This window comes from Psittacula echo (assembly GCF_963264785.1).
Source record: "Psittacula echo genome assembly, chromosome: Z".
Classification (NCBI taxonomy): Eukaryota; Metazoa; Chordata; class Aves; order Psittaciformes; family Psittacidae; genus Psittacula; species Psittacula echo.
Genome location: NC_137742.1, coordinates 41290068 through 41311031, shown reverse-complemented (window position 1 = coordinate 41311031; position 20964 = coordinate 41290068). Strand labels below are relative to the sequence as shown.

Genomic DNA, 20964 nt, shown 5'->3' with positions numbered 1-20964 from the left:
GCCTGGCTGGCATGCCAGAGAGTTAGGCTGCCAAATTTCCATTATTAATTTTGAAGGATTAGCATGCTTCTATGGAACCATATGATTGGGAAAACAGCACTTTTAAATAAAACTGGCTTTAGCAAACTTCTGAGTCTTAAATGTGGCTATTAATATATTAATTCAGAAGACTGTTATTGCTTGTTCAACAAGGCTATATTCCTATGGGAAGTGCAGTCACCGTCAAGGGATGGGAGTGCAGGTAAGACTGAATTGTTATATCAATTAGGCCTCAGGTAAGTTCTTTATGCCTGACAACTAAGGTGCAAAGATCTTTTCCTAGCCTTTGTTATAGACTAGTTTCAGTCTTTTAGCATTAGATCTTATTCAACACAAAATATCAGCTGATATTTTATGGCTATCCAATGATTTCTGAGGGTGGCATTGAATTTTTGACCCTTCCATTTGTCTGTTTTTTGTAAGACTGTGTCTCCCATACAAAAGCAGATGGTGTGGATTTAGAAAATTTACCTTTTTGTTCTATTATATTTTATTCTGCTAGTAGTATTGATGTTTGGTGTAAAAGCGTGTTTTTAGATCCGTAACTAAAACAACATTCTTCAATATAGACTCAAGAAGTAATGATTAAAATATGCTAAAATTGAAATTTTCTCTATTAAATTATGTTTCTTAGGGAAGAATCCACTATGTTACCATGTATTTTACAATTATTACAGTAAACTAAAATATACATGAAAAATATTATACTGCAGGGGCAGAAAAATATAATAGTTTTTCTTCTGTCCTCAAAAACAAGAGAAAACAAAGACTTAGTAGGATAGAGACCTTTTTTTTTTTCAGACCAGTATAAAGCTTTCATTTGAAGAAAACTTATGAAATATTAAAATAACTTGAACTTTGCATAATACATTAAATCAACTTTGCCTTGGCTTAAAGCCATTTCTTTGGCAATAGAGAAGGATAATCAACTTAAAAGTCCTTAGGTCGATGGAAGTATAATACTGTCTAGTACTAAAAGGCAAATGCAGGATGTACTCCAAAATGACTACTCAGTAAGCTTTACTTGTGGGTTGGAGGTGCAATTCCAAAGTTACTGAGTGGATACAAAAATGTTCTCTAATGTAAGTGAATGACTTAAAATCTCAGTTGCAGTATTTATTACTATCTTGTCCTGGGTCCAGGTAGTTAGACTTTTTCCGTGTGCATCTCCAGGAAAGCTAAGTTAGTCTGTGCATCTATGTACCCTTGTTAAAGCTTCAGGCACAAGGTTGGAAGAGCTTTCAGCATTGTATATGTGTGACACTGTATTATTATGTGACTTCAGCTTCTTCTTAATATGCTTCTGTTATGCCATATAGCTCCTCCAAGATTTGCTATCCTTGACAAGTGCTGTCCCATCCTGTGCAGTAAAATGCAGTAATTTCATTGCAGCTGAATGACAAAAGATCCAGTTAGATTTGAGACAAAAAGAAAACAGTGGCTCAGAAAGCAAGCCTGTGTGTGGTTGCTGTGGCGTGTGGTGAGCGTGTGTGTGCATGGGAGAGGTGTATGAAGGAGAAGGAAAATAACTAAAAGTTTTGCCTTTTGACAGCATTTTGTAGGGGTTTCTGTTTATACTAAAAAAAGCCTTCAGTATTTCTTGACTTGCAAGATCATTTCAGCTTCTGTAATAACAGAAGAAAAAAAAAAAAGAGATAATAATGTCGTTTTTGACTGGGATGTTTTAATTTGATGAATCATTGTAGTAATATGGCCAGAGTTTTTGCAAACCTGATTGCCAGTCTATGCAGTATGGATGAATCAGCTCTTTGATGCAGGTGAAAAACAATACAAGGTATTTTTGACTGCAGTTACATAAAGATACAGTTGCCATACTAATGCTTTTGTTTGATTAAAGACAACAAGATTGGGCAGATACGAGAACTTCTTCACTGTAAGTATCAGACTATCAGAAGAGATTTCTTACTAGATTGCAGAGGCAGCTTGATGTTTATAAATCTCTTTTGAGCATGATAAGTGAATGTTGATTTGTGCAGGTCTGATCTGAATTAAGTTATCCTGACTGATCCCATCTGAGAATGACACATCATTTCTTTAATTCTTTTTATCCCAGGCATCCAGTGTTTATGCGTTTTATAACTTACCTTTAGTCTAGCTAAACAAAACCCCATCAGCACTAAGAGAGCTCATTGGTTTCTTATGTAGTTTATGAGTTCCAGTTTCATCATCAGCATCTTAATTTTTTTAATTCTCAGGGATATTTAGGTTTCATGGTTCCTCTCAGGTTTAGCTGTGATAGGAAGTAATCACATTTTAGACCTATTGCAGAGAGTTTGTCCATATAGCTTTCTTTTCCTGATTGTGGGCTTCTCTGGTGAGGTCTTTTCTTGGAACACTGTCTTTTCTCCTAGTGGGATAGTTAGCAAGCAGCAGACTATGAAAACTAGCTGTATTTGAGATGATGAAAAAAAAAGGAAGCAATCTCAGAGCTAAAAGATAAACATTACGCTTAGATGCCCTGGGAGGGCATACTTCAGGGTTGCTTTAACGGAGAGAATACCTTTTTGGAAGGTTATTATTGATAAGTAGTAGCAAGATTCTAAAAAGCCATTCAGAGAGCTACATTCCCTCTATGGTGAGAGGAAATGCTGGTGAAATCATGTATCTTGGACCTGCAAGAGGGAAAAAAGAAAAGAATAAAGCTACGCTTAGGAAATAGAAGAGCAGAGATCAGGAGAGGTGAAGATAAGGGATTAAAACAGCATGTAGGGAGTGTCAGTGGACCTTGTACTTTGGTATCCTAGAAAAAATAGGTAGGAAATCAAGTCGCAACAGTAGCTCATGCTGGTTTCATGTTGGGTTTTGGACCACACAAGCAGCTATAGAAGCTGAGGAGACAGTTTCCCCAGCCTCGGAAGAGGTAATACCAACCTCCCCTACAGGGGAATCTTTTGCCATAAGTCTATCAGAGCTGAAGATGTCACTAAAGGTAGGGAACACCACTTCTTTTATGTGCTCTTTGAGAAACCATTACCAGATGTGAGAATTTAGGGATAAGGTACCTTTGTTCCAAATATACAAAAAAGGCAGCACATCACAGGGAACACCTGTTTTGTGCAATGTTCTGTGTCTATTATTATGGATAAGATTGGATTTAAGTGCTGGAAGATGAAAACATAGGTTGTTTTGAGGATTCTGTTGATCTTAAAAGTATAATTTTAATCAATATGAAAAGGTTATGTAAAATTTTATTGTTATTCCTCTTAAAATAGCTTCAGATCTATCAGTACCCTCCTTCTTGCTAGCTTTTGATTGCTTTAGAAGTTGTAATAGGCAACATTGTGGTTGTTCCCAAAGGAGTATCTCATGATTTTTATCCATGGATGGTGGTGTCTTTTTGCCAGTGCTGATTATCTCAGGAAGAGATGTCATGGTGAAAGTAGTGACTTCACAGCTTCCAAGAGGCTGCAAATAAAATTGAAGGTTAAAAATGCTGCTTTCCTAGTCCTATGGTAGAATTGGTATATGGCATCTATTTGTGCTTAGATGAATGTTTGCAGTAGCATTCAATTTTTTATCGCCAAAGTTCAGCAGAGTTGATCTATTACCTGATGCACAGATCTCAAAATTGTTTGTCCAGCACAAGACAAAACAGTATTTAACCTGCTCTCACTTGTATAACTGCAGTCATCACTAAGGTTTTGATAAATTATCTGTGTTGTTGGTACAAGAAGGTCTCCTGTATTAAAATAGAATGGGGGATATGCTATCTGGCTGTATATTGTCTGTGATTCTGGCATCATATAAATAGCCTGTTCAAATAGTAAAGATGCTAGGAGTAGAAAATGTTGTCCATGTGAATAGGTTATGCAAGTATGATTTTTATGTGCCACTGAATTATTTTAGTGGTTATCACTGGGGGATGGAAAGGTAAATAAATATATTCTGAGTCAGGGATAGCATGTACCTGTTTATGTGCTTCCCTACAGATGTCCTTGGCTGGTCAGTTTTGCCTCTGACTTTTCTCAGGCTGTAGCTTCTGATCTGTGCTTAGGAATTACATCTGTGTGCTTAGAGAGGTTGCTGCTCAGCTGGATAGTTCTCTGTCCTGGTTTAGGCTGGGGTTAAACCATGACGCTGTTAACTTCACCTGTAATGGGACAGCACATACTATGTGAATGAAAATGCTAGGATGGGACTTCTAGCTGTGGCAGGTGCAGGTTGTCTGCAAGCCTCATCTGTTTCTGTCTGACTCAAATTTCTGCTGTTTTCTAGAAATGTGTAAGAGAATCATAGAATATCTTGAGTAGAAAGGGACTGATAAGGATCATCAAATCCAGCTTTGTCTTTTGGAGGACAGATTACTTATGTGGATAACACTATTTGATCAGAAAGTGGAGGATTTAATTTGGGAAAGTAATAGCAAACATCTTTTGCTCTCTAGCAATGATTAAGAGTGACATTTTAGGTAGATTTTGTTATGTTTTGCTCCCTTTATGAGTTTCCAGAGCTACAGGAAGAATTAGCTATCCAAATGTACTCTACAACTTTACTAATAGAAATTTATTTGATTATTAATGATTAGTTTGGTAATACATGACTTTGTATTAGAAGGTGCTTCTTCAGAAATAATGCTTTCACATTGTTTTTAATGAAGGAAGTTCCTCAGACTGCTGAAACAAGCTGTGGACTATCACTATTCTCTCTTGTCAGTTGTTTTACATCATCAGAATGTGAAGCACAGACTTACTTTGCTATTTGTTCTGGCCAATTTTGGCCCTGCAATCTGGGAGATGGAAGCTTGTATTACTTGTTAAGACAGTTTACAGGTTGATTTTGTATTTTAACATTAGTATAATAGCTGTCATATTTTATTAGAAAAACTCCATTGCAAGAACACTTTGCTAAAAAAAAAAAAGAACCACCAAAACCCAGAGATTAGGGAATGAAATGGGGTACTTGCATGCAAATGAACAGATTCTTACTCAGAGAGAGGTAAAGTCATTAAAATAATCAATTGTAGTGGGTGAAAGAGAAGTATATCCTCCTGGAGTGCCCAGAGAAAGGCAGTGTGCAAGAGGAAATCCCTGAACGCCTTCAGAAATCTGTTTTACGTTCCTTTTCCTTTGGAAAAGAATTGGCAGCAGGTAGTAGGTTACCTCGACCTCATGTTTGCCTTAGGCATAAATATTCTGGAAGAAACCTGCACTTGCTTGGAGGGATAGTATGTTAACAGCCTGACAAGAAATATGCTTTGTCATTCTTAGCCTGCTTACTGTCAGGCTAAAAACTCACCTTCATAATGTCCATCTCGGAGTTCTTGTTAGACTCTTGAGAACAGTCTGGGGAGATGGCCTGTTCTTGCACAGTCGGTTCTGGTTCATATGTGTTGATGAAATTCTGATGTGCTGGAATTAAAATAATCAGTCCTCAGATGGCAAGTTGACCTGTTTGGATTACAAAGAGATGTTCTCCAGAGCTTGCTTTCTCTGCTGAGTTCTCTCTCTGTTCTGCTCTTTATAGCCATGCTTTTCTCATGTCTTCAGAAGTCAAGTGTAGGGTTCAGAAATTTTCAGCCTTTGAATTCTTCAATTTTTGTGTAATTTTTCTGTCCATATTCCTGAAGACCCAATAAAGAGGGAGTGATGATGGCACATGCGAATGAATGAAAGATGTTGGGTTGTTTGCTTGTGTTTTAGAAATGTGAATTCTTCTTTTCCTTTTAGACAGCTGTTAAGAGAAAGAGTGATTTCTGTCTTTGGTAGTTCTGTTCCCAAATGATTTTCTACAGATTTTAGAACTGCAGTATACCTATGTAACAAAACTACAGCTTATGTGTATTGTAGAAACAAGTGTGCAGATTTTAGTGCTTGAGAGAATGAATTCTAAAGACAAAAATTTCTTACTTAATCCTAGAAGTGGGTGACTTTATAGATTTTGTCAGTTCATTTAGTTTCCTTCTTTTTCAGGGTTGAATTGGGTTATGATGAACCTAAAGAAAAAGACCTCTATACACTGAATACTACTAAAAAAAGATGAGCTCATGAACTTTATTTTCATTCTTTAGGGTGGCAAATCAATCAGAAATGTGTGTTGCAGAAGAACAATGTAACAAAAATGTACTTGAAAGAGGAAAATGTGTTGTATATGACAACAACAACAACGTTTAACTTCATATATTTGGGTTTGAAACATTTCTTAGCATCAGTCAGACATATTTCTTCAGAAGAAGCTTAGCTCATTAAGATAAAATGAAATGGAAAATTTCCATGCAGCTAGCTTGGCATTAATGATGTGCACAAGTGAAAATCATCACCCTACATTTTCTGTGTACAATTATGATGGTTGACATTTCGCTGCAATATTTTGCTTTCACAGAGTTGGTCTTCCTTGTGTTTGGAAGGTTCCTAGTTTTATGAAATGCAGAACAGACTCAGTTCCCTTTGCTTGTGAGAATATCTCAAAGCTCTCAGTGCTTCATGGAGTGTGTTGAGCTTCTGAAGAGTCAGGGTTGAAGCCATTTACTTTCTGTAGGTATTGATTTCAGCCAAGCAAACTAAAAAGGGAAAATTAAAATTACAACTTGCTGCGTATAGTTTGCTGTGTGTAATTCCATGATCTTTGGGACTGCTTTTCTTATTAGATTTGTGAGGTTTCCTTCAAAAGCTTTTTCTATATATACATGAAGCTTCTTATTTGTTATTTTGCTGCTGAAGGGACTTCTGTCCAGTTAGATCTCAACTGGGTTCTAAACTGGGGTCTCTTAGGAAAACCAGTTCTCTTGGCTTCTTGGGAGCTATGAAGCCATGGAAACGTGCCTGATCCCACAGCAGAGTGCATTTCTTCAGCTGATAGCAAAAAGGGCTACAACTAAGGACAATGCCTGATACTTATCTTTTGAAGAATCTTCATGATTGGGCTTTGGGTTTTTGTCATCATTGTCACTCACTGCAATTGTCTTCTAATGTGTTACAGAACAAGAGCAAATGCCTGGAGAAAGTCCATGTTGTTCTTGGAAATAAATCCTGTGATTTGGATTCGCTCATTTCTACTCTGGCCTATGCCTACTTTCTAGACAAGGTAATGGAAAAAATGGACTGAGTGATCTTAACTTATTTGTTCCTGGTTGTTACAGACATCTTATTGTTAAGTCAATTAAAAACATACTGTAAAAAAATTAATCTGGAGTGATTTTGTTATAAGCGGTGGTAAGGGTTTTAAATAGAAACAATTTACATTTCTTTCCATACAAAAATTAATGAGTGGATATTAGGTGACATATTAAGTAGCATTTGCTAATCACCCCTGTACATAATTTTTTCTCCTTTCTTATTTCCCAGTGATTCCGTACGAGGCAAACAGAGATAGAAGAACAAGAGAAAAAAAAAAACCCAACACATTTTTTAAAAAATGAAGTGGGGGAAAACCAAACAGAAAATTCAGACTGTGTTTAATTACTCACACTGTTAAAACATGTTCCTAATAAAAACCAGATCTCATTTTATGCAACAATGACAAACACATGCCTATGTTACAGGTTAGTCCTCCTGATGTTCTTTGCTTACCCGTGTTGAACATACCAAGAAGAGATTTTAGCTACTTCACAGAGACAAGATTTATACTGGAGGAGCTGAATATCCCGGAGTCATTCCATATCTTCCGAGATGAAATCAATTTGCACCAGCTGAATGCTGAAGGGAAATTGTCTTTAACACTTGTAAACAGCAACATGCTGACAAGGTATTGCATTGTATGTACAACAAGATGGCTTATGTGGGATTGAGCTGTTTTAAAAATTGTGGTTTACATCTTTTCTCCAGTAATATTGGTATTACTACGCTAACACAGACAAAAAAGGTTAAAAAGGAAGCTAAAATACATTTTTCTCTCCCCTTATGTCTCCAGTAAATGTAACAAACTTAATAGTCATCTTTCCATCATTTTTAATAGAAACTCAGTTTTGTAAGGACCTTGCTTTTTCACACAGCTTAGATTAGCTATTTTAATTTAGTTTAAATTATCTGAAAGTTTCTTCTGACCAGTAAATAAGAGATCGGATTTCTTGCTGCTTCTTAGTTAGCTTTCACTAAAGGCATTAGGATTCTCACATTGATTTGGAGATAGCCAGCACATCTGCATATGTGCTGTTAAGATGGCTGCTGGATAACTGCAGTCCTCACAAACTTCATCATTTTTCTCAAAATGTCTTTAGTGCCAGAGGCTCACAGTTGCTCTGTGGAATATCATAGTCCATATATCCATCCTTAAGAGGAAATATTTAGAAGCCTGTAGTGAATCTTTTATAGGGAGCTTCTTTATAATGGTCTGCCTGTTTTGCCCAGAGTGAAGAATGCTGTTTACTTCCATCTCTCTTTAGAACTTAAATTGAGATAAGTAACATCCTGTTGTGCTGTGGCCCCATCTTATTGAGGGGTTTGTAGATTAGAATAAGAGCAGGGAAAATCTAAACTGAGAAATGTGCATAAATCTCATCGCTTATTGATTCTTTAACTGCAGTCAGATCAGTACATCGTTTGCTTTTTGAAAGTAAAAATTATCCATAAGATTAGTTTTTTGTTTTATTGCTGTCCCTTCCTGTGTTTCTTCCTTCTAAATAATTATGACTAATGTTTTACATTATTAAATATAGTTGGCTTTGTTATTGCTATTCTAAGCAGAAACATAAAATGAAAAGACATTTTGTAAGTCTTCAAAATATTCAATGGAGAAAATTCCAAATCTCCCCTATATAAAGAGTGATAATTTTAGTACATGTAGATTTTTTTTTTCCAAATTATTAATTTCTAAATATTTTTATAATGGAAATGTAAATATTTATGTCTTAGTGATTTATCAAGTAATAAAACCACTGTGAACACTTCATTTAAAAAATTACAGTTTTAGCACTTCATTGTGGTGTTCTTTGGCTTTATAGCAGACTTCAAGTCAAGTAGCAATAACAGTAGTGTTATAGTCCAGAATTAAAAAAAAAAAAAAAAAATGCGCTTTTTTAATGATTGTCAAGCAGCTAGAAAGAAAAAAATTTATATAACTTTTGAATTTGCTTGATAGTGAGGATAAAAGTTTGGAATCAGCTGTTGTCAGAGTCATCAATCCAGATGAGCAGTGTGATGGCAGCCTGGAGTTACAAGCATCTTCTTCCTCGGTAGTAGTAAAAGAGATTCTTCAAGAGGCACCAGAGTTAATCACTCAGCAACTGGCGTATCTCCTCAGAGGTGAGAGATTACTCTTTATATTAAATACTGAAAGGTTTAATGGAGTGTTTCTGAATCTGCTCAAGCAGAAAGAGTGTGATCCATTCTTTGGTTAACAATCCCTTTAAAGACCACAGGAAGCTTCATAAAAGAAGCAGGGAGTAAAGAGTTTGTTAAAGAGTAACATTATATTGAATATTAAAAATGTGCATTTAAAAATAGGCATGAGAGGTCTTTGCTGTATCACTTGACAAGAATATTAAATGGAGCTGTCGACACACCAGCTGGGTAGCTGGAAAAGCTGTGCAGTTCGAAGATTCCAGGGGCACTGTGGACAACAATATGGATTGGAATCTAATATTTACATGTTAAAGCTTCTCCCGATGGTGGTAGCATGATATTTTAATGGCATGATCTGAAACTTTTACTGTTCAAAAATGCTTTAACTGAATCTTCATTGTGCTCTCCTTTTCTTTTGTATTGTATGCCTGGTAGAGTACAGGAGGGGGCTTCAGCTGTCAGAAGTGTTTTCATTTCTGTCTTCATAGTTCATCATTTGTATTAGTTTCCTCAGTTTCTTTGCTGGAGCAGAACTCTTCAGTTGGAAACAAAACTGGGGTTGAAAAGAAGTCTTTGCTGCTTTGAAGTTATTTACTGAATTTTAGAAGTGTTTCATGAATTTTGAAAATTTGGGGTTTTAATTGACATGCAACTGTTAAATGCCCTTTTAGGAAATTAATGTGGGCATGTTTAATGAAGATTATGAAAACTTGTCTGCGTTAAGATTTCAGAAGCTATTGGAGTCTTGGCTTTTCATTGTACTCATCACTGTAATAACTAAATAATGAACATGTTAGGAGAAACATAAAATGGTATTTTTTTATGTTTCCATAGAAGAACCATTAACAGTAACACAGTATTTGGCCTGCTTTTTTAGCATCTTTCCATACTAATAAGCCCTAGTAAACCTGCCATGAAATATTATTGTAAGCTGCAAATTTCTGTTGAGTAGCTATCCAGGAATCTAGGCAAATGACCAAGCATAATAATTGATTTTGGAGGCACAACCAAAAAAGGATATTTGGTGGTGGGAAGAGTCAGGAGGCAGTGCTCTGAATAATGAACAAGAATATGTTCAACTGTTACACGTGAGTGTAAATGTCTGCATGTTTTTGCTGTCCAGTCTGTAATCCAAATCCAAATAAAGTGTTTTTACTAGAGAAATATTGAAAGTGCTTGCATAAAAGAGATAGCACGTCCAGTTTTGAGAGAGATAGTAGCTTTAAAAAATAAAAAAAAATTGTAACTTCATTTTAATTAATGTGTTTGGTAGCACATACCTGAGGAACTTCCTGGATATAGGAGTACCTGCGTACCTTCTCTTGCATTGTGTGAGAAGTGATTAACAAAGCCTAAACAACAAAACACAGCTGCACTTGTGATGTGATCCTTTTCTACTTCTCCCAGCCATGCAGTTCGTATACATAGAAAGCTAAGGAATCCTGTTGTGGGTCTCTTAAATTAGAAAAGGTTTTTGGTACTTCTATTGTGAATTCAGAAAAGTCAGTGAATCCCATTACTGGTTTTGATAAGATAAAATAAAAATCTTATATATAAATGCATTTAGATGGCAGATCAAACTATAGCAGTCTGAAAATAAAAGATCAAACACAACCTACCAAGTCAGGCTTTCCATGGCAGTGGTGGAATTAGCATCCTTGGAAGTGTTCAAAAACCATGTAGATGAGGCCCTTAGTGGTTTAGTGGTGGATTTGGCAGTGCTGGGGTAGTGGTTGGACTTGATGATCTTGAAGGTCTTTTCCAATCTGGTTGATTCTGTCATTCCATGGAGTCTAGCTTTTGTGTTTCTCTGCGTATATTATGGCCTTTTTTCAAACGCCTTCCCCATAAACTACAGCTTTTGAAATTCATCTCAGTGTAAGCATAGAAAATAAAGGGACTACATATCATGTCCACATATCATGGTCTGAAAGGAGGGGTGGCTGCTTCATTCTCGTTACCAATGAATGCATGTGTGGAGGCTTGCAGAATGGACCCTCTCTGTGGTGGCACTCTACAGTGTAGAACCAGTGAAAAAGTCCTACTGGGTTTTTCCCACTTTCATTGTTACTTCAAGTGTAAATCTGTATATTGTTAGCATGTATAAATTTTGGGCCAAAGAACCAGAGAAGTCCAAAGTGGAAGTCAAAGAATTATTATTTTATTTTCATAAAGTAGCTGAGAGATCCTAACTGAGTTTCTGAGCTGGTAACTTGTCTTTCATTTCTGGCTTTCCAATGAGTGCTTTGCTAGAAGACTTGAAAGATAATACAGATATCTCATGTTTTAATAATTATTGCATAGTGTCTGTGACAGCTTCATTTGTTGCCTCTTTTTCACTCTTTTTCAGACTTATTTTTTCTCACAGTCTGTTAGCATTTTTTTTATTTTTATAACAAAGGCAGATGTCTATAACTTGCCATATTTCAACTTTGAACAAACTTCATCTGCTCTTCTGTGTTTAAAGAAAAAAAAGTTAAAAGACTTTTCCTGTGAAACCGAGCATTATTGATTTAGGCAGTTTAATAATTATGGACTTTTTTTCAGCTGAATGCTTTCCTGGTATCTTTGTGTCCCCGTCAGACATGCTATAAGTTAATTCTACCCTTGGGCTTTGAATAGAGCTGGCTTGGAGAGTCAGAGTATTGTACAGCCATATTTGCCTGAAGTTAGAGCTTGTGCTGTCCCTGGATTTGTGCCAGCAGCAAACAATTACAGAACCTGCCAGAGTCTTGGGCCTGTATTATTTTATTTCCCCAGAGATGTTTACAAGGGGACTGTTGCCAAACTCAAGATCCATTAAACTGCTGAATCATTACATTTTCTGTTGCAGCCAGCTGGCAAGGATGTGATTCCAGGCACTCACTGTCAGGTACCTTGCATCAGTACACTCTCAGAAATGCCTCCTTATGTTTATTTGTATAAGGCCTTGAAGGATGCCACAAGGTGCAGACTGCAACATGTAAATAGAGACAGATTTACAAGAAGAGCATCAGCAATGTGGTTTGTTTTTTTTTTTTTTTTTTTTAATGTGAATATGCTTTTGCAGTTTATGGGGTGCGTAGCTGAGGTCTTTTCATGCTCTGTTAGGGCAGTCTGACTTTCAGTAGAGAAGATTTGTTTGTTATTTGAGCCACCCAGACGAATGTTAAGAAACGCCCTTTTAAGGGCTTCAGGAATTATGCCCTTTTTTTTTTCATTTGCTGTATCTTGCACATCAATCAGATGATTCACACGTTCCTTAATTAATGTAGTCTTAATATATATGCCAGACAGAAAGGATCGTTTTGAACTGCACCAAACACTGCACTTATTTGGACTGATCCTTTTGGTTTTATATATGAAAGCAGTTTTCTTGGAGCCATTGCTTCTTTCCTCCTCCCCTCCCACCCCCAAATTACATTTTATGCCAGCTTTGTGGCTTTCCTGTTAATTACAATGAAGACTGCTTGCTTGGGTCTGTTGTACATTTTGGTTTTGGTTTGTTACAGTTTGGTTTTGGGGGGTGGAAAGTGTTGAAATATAATTTCCATAAGGTATTATTGGTTTTCCCCTCTTCCCTGTCCTTGTTTTTGCAGGTCATGTAGTAAAGCCTTGGCAGGAGAAATGCCTGTATTTTCGTTGTACTGTTTCTCTCAGCCAGAAACTTGTAATTCAGGAGATGCTTTTGCTGTTCTTAATGTTTTCCCAAAACGACTTCTGCCTTCATTAGATCATGTTTAATATTAATGCACAGCAATTGCTTTTGGCAAAACTAATGCCCCACTTCCAAACTGCTGTGCAAAAAAGAATAAAATGCACATTTTTTTCTTTTTAAGAGCCCTAGCCTATTTTCTAGTGACCTCTCCTTCAGAAAAAAAAGAATTATCAGTAATGTAGTGTGATATACACAAGAAATAATACTGAATCTTGCACTGCCTATTATATGTTTCTTTTTCCTGCGCTAGTTAGCAAACAGAGCAACCTCCATTATGCTTTCAGAAAGCCTCAGGGAGTTACACCAGCACTCAGTGAAATCTGCAGGAGATTTCTGAGCCCATGTAACTCTTTTAGAGCAAATACTTACAAGGTAACACATGGCTGAGTAGACTACTGACCTTTGGCCGAGCAAAAGTATCTTCAGTAAACTGTTTCTCTAAAGTACCCGGAATCTTCACCCTCACAGGGATGCTGAGGATGCTTGGAGAGAAGACGTATGTGCCTTTCTTTCCCGCTGATAAGCAGAGTATTAAAGAATGAAGAATAAATGTTGATGTTATGGCTTGCCAACACCCTATTAACTTGAGAAGGATCTTTTTCTTGCTTTTGTCCTAGTAGAAAAGTTAGCAATTGCAAGCAAGTGGGAAAAACAACCTTTCAGAAACCTTTCTAAGATATCTGCCCATGATGAGGCATTATTTCAGGCTGACTGCATTCCATTCTTGTATTAAGTGATAAATCCCAAATTTCAAAGTTTGCTTTGGATCAAAATATGCAAAAGGATTGACCCTGAGGCTAACAGAGCAATGAAAAGTAAAGTCCTCCAGTTAGATGCTGCTGTACAGTGCATGTCTAAACACATTCTGATTTTACAACTTTACAGTAATGTCTGTGTCCTGCCAAAGGTGAGATCAAATCTAAGACAGCCTTACCATTGAAGAAACCCAGAATCTGTCGAACATATGGAAGTAAGAGATAAATGCACACTGGTATCTGTAGAAGTGCATGGTAGGTTGCCACAGTATATCGCAGACAATCTTTCAAGCCCTTTTGTTTGGTAACAGATAAATAATGTGAAAGATTCCTTCCACCAATCCATGTGTTTAGGATAATTAAGCTAGTTTCATTGGCATGAGCAATGTTGCTGCTGCAAGACTTCAGTAGAGCTGCTTTGGTGTGAAAGAAATCTATGTAATATTTTGGCAGATAGATACTTACGATGATTTTTTGGTGCTGCATAACTTGTAGTTTAGGCATTTGTAAAAATCACAGCCAGGTACTGACCCTGCTGCTAGAACCTGTCTTAGTGTAACCACAGCTATCTGCTGCCACTTCTCCCATTTCCTGTAATTGGAGAAAAATTAGACACTTCCTCTTTTTATTCAACTCCTTTCCTGTCTTGCCTTCCAATACCCTTTTGCTTGGCTTTAGAAGACCCTGACACCAAACCCACTACATAGGAGTTATTTCTGTGTGATTAGACAACAAAGTTCACTTCACATTGTCTTCAAAACTGATGAGCTTGATTTGGTATACAACTCACACCTCTTTTTTTACTACGTTTCCCAGCATGTTTTGTTAAGATTTTCTGTTCTTGATCTTCTCCAAATACTCTCCCCACTGAGGCTCACAGAGCTGTGGTAAAAGTTTGGCACATTGCGTGTCTGAGGACCTGTGCAGGTGGACAGACTGCTTAGCTCATCCTAGTGCTGCTGGAAGGCTGAATGGGATATGCAACGGCCTCCCTTCAGTACGTAATTGTATGATGAATTTGAGCATACATTGTAGCTCCTGTACTTTCTGCTGCACTCTCCATTTCCTTTGTGTGTGTATGAGCAATTTCCCTGTCTGCTCCTAGAGAGAAGAAAAAACAAGTGCTGAAAAAGCAGATTGCTGTTGCTACAATAATTAATGCAACCTGGTTGCTGAGCTGCCATTTATCCAGGTGCAGCTCTGTGCTGACTGGGAGTGTGTTGTGGGCCTCCTAACTCATTTTGGTCACCGACCTTCCCAAGGTATGGGCAAGAATATGTAGCACAGGCACTGTTAATCTTGTTAGAGGTTGGAACACTGAAGGAATATTGCTAGATAATCTATCCTGAAGGCTGTTGATTGAGAAACTTTCTTCATAGAAAAGGGACTGAAAAATAGGCTTTGCTAATATATATAGATATCTTGGGTGTTTATATATCACTTATTTACCTGTAGACTTGTGGAGCCATGTTTTGTGTACCTGAATTTACATATGTCAGTCTGAATCAGTATACATGATTTTCAGGCAGCCTTTATCCCTTTAATATTTTTAATACTGTCAAATAGGGCAGGAATATTGTCTTAGAGTCATCATAAGAATGACATAAAGAGATGCTGAGAATTTAAAATACTATTGGCAGTTACAGTATCTGCAATGGAAACATAGAACATGAAATAGAATTTTCTGTATGTGAATTTCCAGAAATTAATATCTTGTGGGGAACAGCTTTAAGCATTACTTATTATATGGCCCACACAGGATTTGTCTAATAAGGAAGTGTGTACTTAGCACAGCAAAACTGCTTTGGGTTGCAAGTGCCTTGTGAATTCTGAAGAAATGCTTTTTATTATTTTGTTTTTGTTATGACAATGCAGGAGAAAAATGGACACGTACCAGATGTTTGAGTCCTAGTCAGTTTAGTGAGATTGAGGATGGCTGTGTGCAAATTTTTCTTTTCCTTTCTTGGCTCTGTGCTAAAGCCTAAAAATTTTGGCTTACAATAACTACCTTATACTATTGTACTGATTTGCTCATTGACCTTGCATGATACAATGCAATCATAGACTTGTTTGAAATCTCTGTGCACAGTAGAGTAATAAATAATTTCAGTGCTGAAGTATGAGATTTTATCCTTAATTTAGTGTGAGTAAATGGAAGCAAAGGCTATCTTTGGGTATATTAATAAATGGGATCCCAATCTCTAGGGAACGAAAGAGCGACTTTAAACTTTGAACCGTCAGGAATGTTTCACATCCAGGATGGAATATATGCAGTCAACAAATAGTTGATTGAAAAGACATCAAACTCACCTGTGTATTGTAAGAACATACCAATTGTAAAGTTATTCATTGGATTATGTTTCTCTTAAATTTTGAAGTATAATGAGTCTTGGTTTCTTTGCCTGAGTGTGCCTTGCTTTTTGATATGTTCATTGATGAGGAATTAGCCAGGGTCAGTTACACCAAAATAACCAATGACTTCAAGATGATTTAGTTGAACCCCACTATCATGGGCAGGGACACCTTCCACTAAACCGGGTTGCTCAAAGGGCTGTCCAACCTGGCCTTGAACACTTCCAGGGATGGGGCATCTAGCACATATCTGGGCAACCTGTTCCAGTGTCTCACCACCCTCATAGTGAAGAATTTCTTCCTTATATCCATCATAGCGGTTCATTGACACATCTGTAGAAAGAAGGTTGGCAATGTAGATTTACCGTTCCCAAGCAAACCAACAGTTGGCCTAATGCTTAGAGAGAGGAACAAGGAACAAGCCCTGGTGTCCCCACTGCTCACTAGTGGCCATGCCACAGAGCTCTGCTACACATACAGAAGCGTATTGCACACTGTAGCAGCACTGGGACCAGCCGGTTAGCTGAAGCATAGGCTCTGACAAGCCACCCAGTTCAGATTTTAGAAACTACTTTTGTGTTAGGAGGATGCTTCTGTGTGAAAAGCATTCAATATCTCATTCAGTGAACTCATCAGTGGAAACGACCTCCAGGAAAGAAAAGTCTTGGATGGAGATACAATAAACATTCTTATTTCTGTAGTACCATTTTGCTGTTTACAAAGAGGTAATTGGTTTTTGTGTTTCAATGTTTCAGGAAGCATTCTCTTCAAATGCATGTCTTTGGAGGCTGACAGAATTACTGAGCAACAGGAGAAAGTACTGTCAATCCTAGAGGAGAAGTTTCCAGATCTTCCCCCACGAGAGGAAATTATCTCTGTTCTCCAGGAGACTCAGTTTAACCCACAAGGTAGTGCAACTTGCTTCCATTTTTCTGACCTTTTACAAATTCAGTTATGTAACTGTATCAGAATATTTTGGCTCATTGTGTGTGGTGAAAGTAGTTGCAGCATGCTATCTTCATTGACAGTTACATGTATTATATTTAATTTTAAATTAAGTGGCTTACATTCTGGATCCTGTATTGTGATTTCTGTTGAGGAACTACTGAACTCCTAAATAATTTTTGTTATTCTTACAGATAAAGGAAGCATTGATTTATTTCATATATTTCTTTTACAATTGTATTCTAATCAACAATTTGTGTTGATGAAGTATAGGGGCATAAAACAACGTGACAGCCCGTAGATAGAAGTTGCGCTGCAATTGCCTACATGCTGTGGGAGTGTATCTTCTGAATCTTCTCAGGTTTATCTTGGGCTGTGTACAGGTGAAGTGAATGTGACTTCAGACTAAGATGAAGAAAGCAGTGGGAACTTTCATTTCCTTCTGCTAGAAATTGCTGAGCACTGTTGTCATTTTTTCAGTGCTCAAAAGTGGGAATGTTTGAACTGCAATTTTGATAGCAGTCTTTTGAAGGGATGCTCTGAACGCCTGAAAATATGAACTAATTTTTTACTTTGCTAAATGGCGTTTGCTATGGAGTTTTTAAGAAGGAGTGAGAATTTAATTACCAAGATACTTATTTGTTGGATATATCAGGTATGCACAGAGTCCATGAAGTCTCATAATCTTTACCTTTCTCTATGCACCCATCTGCAGAATCTTCTCATCTGGATTTAGGCTGTCAGCCTGATATGGCTGCCCTAGCTGGTAGTTACAGAAAGAATTTGAGGTGCTGCTTCCATTGCTCTTTCTTTCAGTGAGGTTGAAAGCTAAATTATTTCGGGGCTATAAACCTTCACATAGTTCCCTGAAGTTCCTCCAGACATTAGTCACGGAGTCATAATTCAGAAGTGAACTGAATGCAGCCTGGATTGGAGAGATCAAATGACTCTTCTATGGAACTCAATTCTGTTACTTGCAAGTGAAGATGGTTGAGTAATGTTTGTCATGTACTTGGCCCATGAAGTTTACCCTAATATCCAATGCAAAACTTGGACCAGTAGATATAGTGGTTTCAGTCTGCATGACATTGGTTGCCAGTAATTTTCATGTGCTATGTAAGGAGAGCAATGTCATACACTCATTCTTTTTGTTTCAAAGCTGCAGTTTGCTGTGTATCGTAAGGTACATATTTAGCTCTGCATATATTCATGTAGCATTTGGATTAGTAAGGTGCTGTTGAGTTTCTGGAGTCGTTTGAAGGCTCTAACCTCTGCTGAATATTTTACCTTATATATACCTATTATTTTGGTCAGTATCATGGCAATTCAACATGAAAGTTCTCAGTTTCATGCAGAAATAATAGCTTATTGGCCTGAACTCATGAATCTGTTTGCTATTAGAAGTACAGAGGCCTGTAGTCCACCAGAAAGCCTACAGGTGGCCTATAAATATTTTTGAGAGGACAGATACATAAATATAATAAATATATGAACATGAACCAGTTCATCTTGTCATTAGATTGAATGCAGTGTTGGACTCCGTACAGGAAAAGTAAAGATTCATTTCTTGGCTTAAGTTGATATTTGACTCCCTCTTAAAAAACAACCATGCAAACACATTTTGAATGTTATGCTTCTAAGCTTTAAAAGTCTGTGGACATTTTATTTACCATCCTACACTGAAGTAAGTGGCTTACAGCTTTCTTTATACTGATACTTGGCTATCATCTCTGTATTTCTGATCACGTGATAGGATCATGTTCCTATACACAGGTGCATGTTTTTTGGGGAATCTTTATAGCATTTTAGTCAGATAACTCCTGTTAGAGACACATTGTCATGAGGATTTTCAGTACATTGTACATAAACATATCAACATGTCTAGCTGCAAAGTGAAGCAATTCCAGTTTCACTCTGATGTTTCTGATAATATGTACTTCTGTTTCTATGGTACATAAACATCTAGTTCGTTCATTTGCCATTTGACGTACATGAGAGAAACCCACTGTTGTTGGTTCCAGTTTGCGAGGAAGGTCAGAAAGGTTGAATGACTTTGTGTTTTTACATAGTATCTGAAGTGTTTTGCTTCTGAATATTTTATAAATACCATAGTATTCCACATGTATTTTTCAATATATTACTCATTCCAGAAGTGTTTCATGTTAGTGATTTCCTATTAGACCATAGCAGTGGTCTGTCTACACATTTATCATCATTGGAATTCACTTCTTTTAAAAAATGTGTGTTCATGCAACTTCATTGCAGACTTAATTCTTCATCCTTTGCTCCCCAGTGCCTCACCCCCCAGTCCTTAAAATCTCGTCCTTGTTTAAAAAAATCCTGTAGAAATATTAACCATTGAAATATTCATGCTGGTTTTATTTTTCTCATAGAATGTCCTAAAATACAGAAGGCTCAACATGAAGGTCTAGTCTAAGCGAGTTTTTAATGTATGTTGCTGCATCTGTCAGATGTAGATATTTGTATGTGTTGAAATTCCTTTCTGTTCTCAAACAGGTGTAAGTATTGAGGATGTCATGATGAAAGATCTCAAGATTTCAGATGGAGAAATCAAAGTAGCAATTAGCACTGTGTACTTAACACTGGAGGTAAGAGAAAACCAAAATAACATAGCTTGTAAACAGCCCTGTTGCGTACAGAGATGGTCATTTAACAATGACTTTGAGCCAGTTATTTTTTCAACATTATGTATTATGAATTTACTTTTCAGTGATTTAATTAACTTTGGGAGAAGCAATAACTGTTTGTAGTCTGACTTACATGATTATGCATCCGATTATTCCTTGCTGTTAATCTGTACAACAGTGTGGTAAAACAATGGCATCAGTAAACTGCAGCCTTTGGGTGAATTCAAGGTGAGAGCTTTCTGTTGTACTTAACCTAGGTAGTTATGAGCTAGGACTTTGTCCCACCTTTCACTTAAAATATGGCATAAAATTTATAAAGCCAGTTTAACACACTCAGCTTTTTGAAAGCAGGAGATACTCTTTTATGCTATTTATAAACTTATCGTGAATATGTCCATTTCCACATTGCCTAAATGAAAATGTTTGTAGAAACAAAGGGACCTTGATAGAGCAGAAGTTCCTAGATTTTTGATATTTTGAATCAAACCTGGTTATAAAGATTGTCTTTATAAGCCTGAAAATAGCTGCTCAGATTTTCTTTCCTGACTGATCTGAAACATTTTTCAGTTGCTTAGGCAAAACTCTTGTGTACTATGTTCATCATTATATCAAGGTGGTTTGTGTCATGGATGTCAGTAGCTATCTACCTTGACCTGAAGTAGATTTAACTGTTACTGGCTGTTATGTAAAAGTATTAATTTAAAAATATTAATGTTTAGATCACTGTTCAAGTTCGACATGGCAATATTATTTCTGATGTAAGTTTGCATACTGATATACAGTTTAATAATAAAACTAGCTAGATTGAGGAGAATCTCAACAACAGAGACATTTTTACATAGTGTATATTTGCAGTGTACACTCTCATCATGTTCCTGAAGGTCACCCATACAAAAATATTTGACATACAAAATAAATTGTCATCTTCTACTTTTGCATTTTACTTCAATCAAAGCTTCATTTTATCTCAAATGGTACTAAAAAAACAAAATAAAAAAAAAAAAATCACGTGAATAGTTTTTTGCTATGTATATCCTGTGAGATTTCTTACAACATGTCTTTTCTGCTGGATTTTACAAAAAACATGGTGCTTCTGTGGTTGAAGAGTTTGTAGTGCAGCCAAGCTAATAATTGTTCATTTATTTCTGCTTTCATACCAAAAATACACAAACAAAATTGGGCAGCAAAGCTTCAAGAAATGAATCAGAATATGTTAGTTTCTTGGTTAGTTTCTGTGTCAAGCAGGCTTTACCAGCACTGCTTTATGAACTCTAATTTTTCCTCCTGAAAAT

General features: G+C 36.8%; 1 protein-coding gene across 2 annotated transcripts in view; it reads left to right on the top strand.

Moving 5' to 3' along the window:
* Window positions 1-20964, top strand: part of PRUNE2 (prune homolog 2 with BCH domain) — a gene marked incomplete at both ends in the record, with an annotated part of 129470 nt that overhangs the window by 23525 nt on the left and 84981 nt on the right. For both annotated transcript variants that reach the window (XM_080637094.1, XM_080637093.1), the window contains 5 exons: window positions 6976-7080; window positions 7538-7740; window positions 9073-9236; window positions 16835-16987; window positions 19542-19633. In XM_080637094.1, the coding sequence (XP_080493220.1) occupies window positions 6976-7080; window positions 7538-7740; window positions 9073-9236; window positions 16835-16987; window positions 19542-19633 (717 nt within the window). The remainder of the gene's footprint in view (window positions 1-6975; window positions 7081-7537; window positions 7741-9072; window positions 9237-16834; window positions 16988-19541; window positions 19634-20964) is intronic.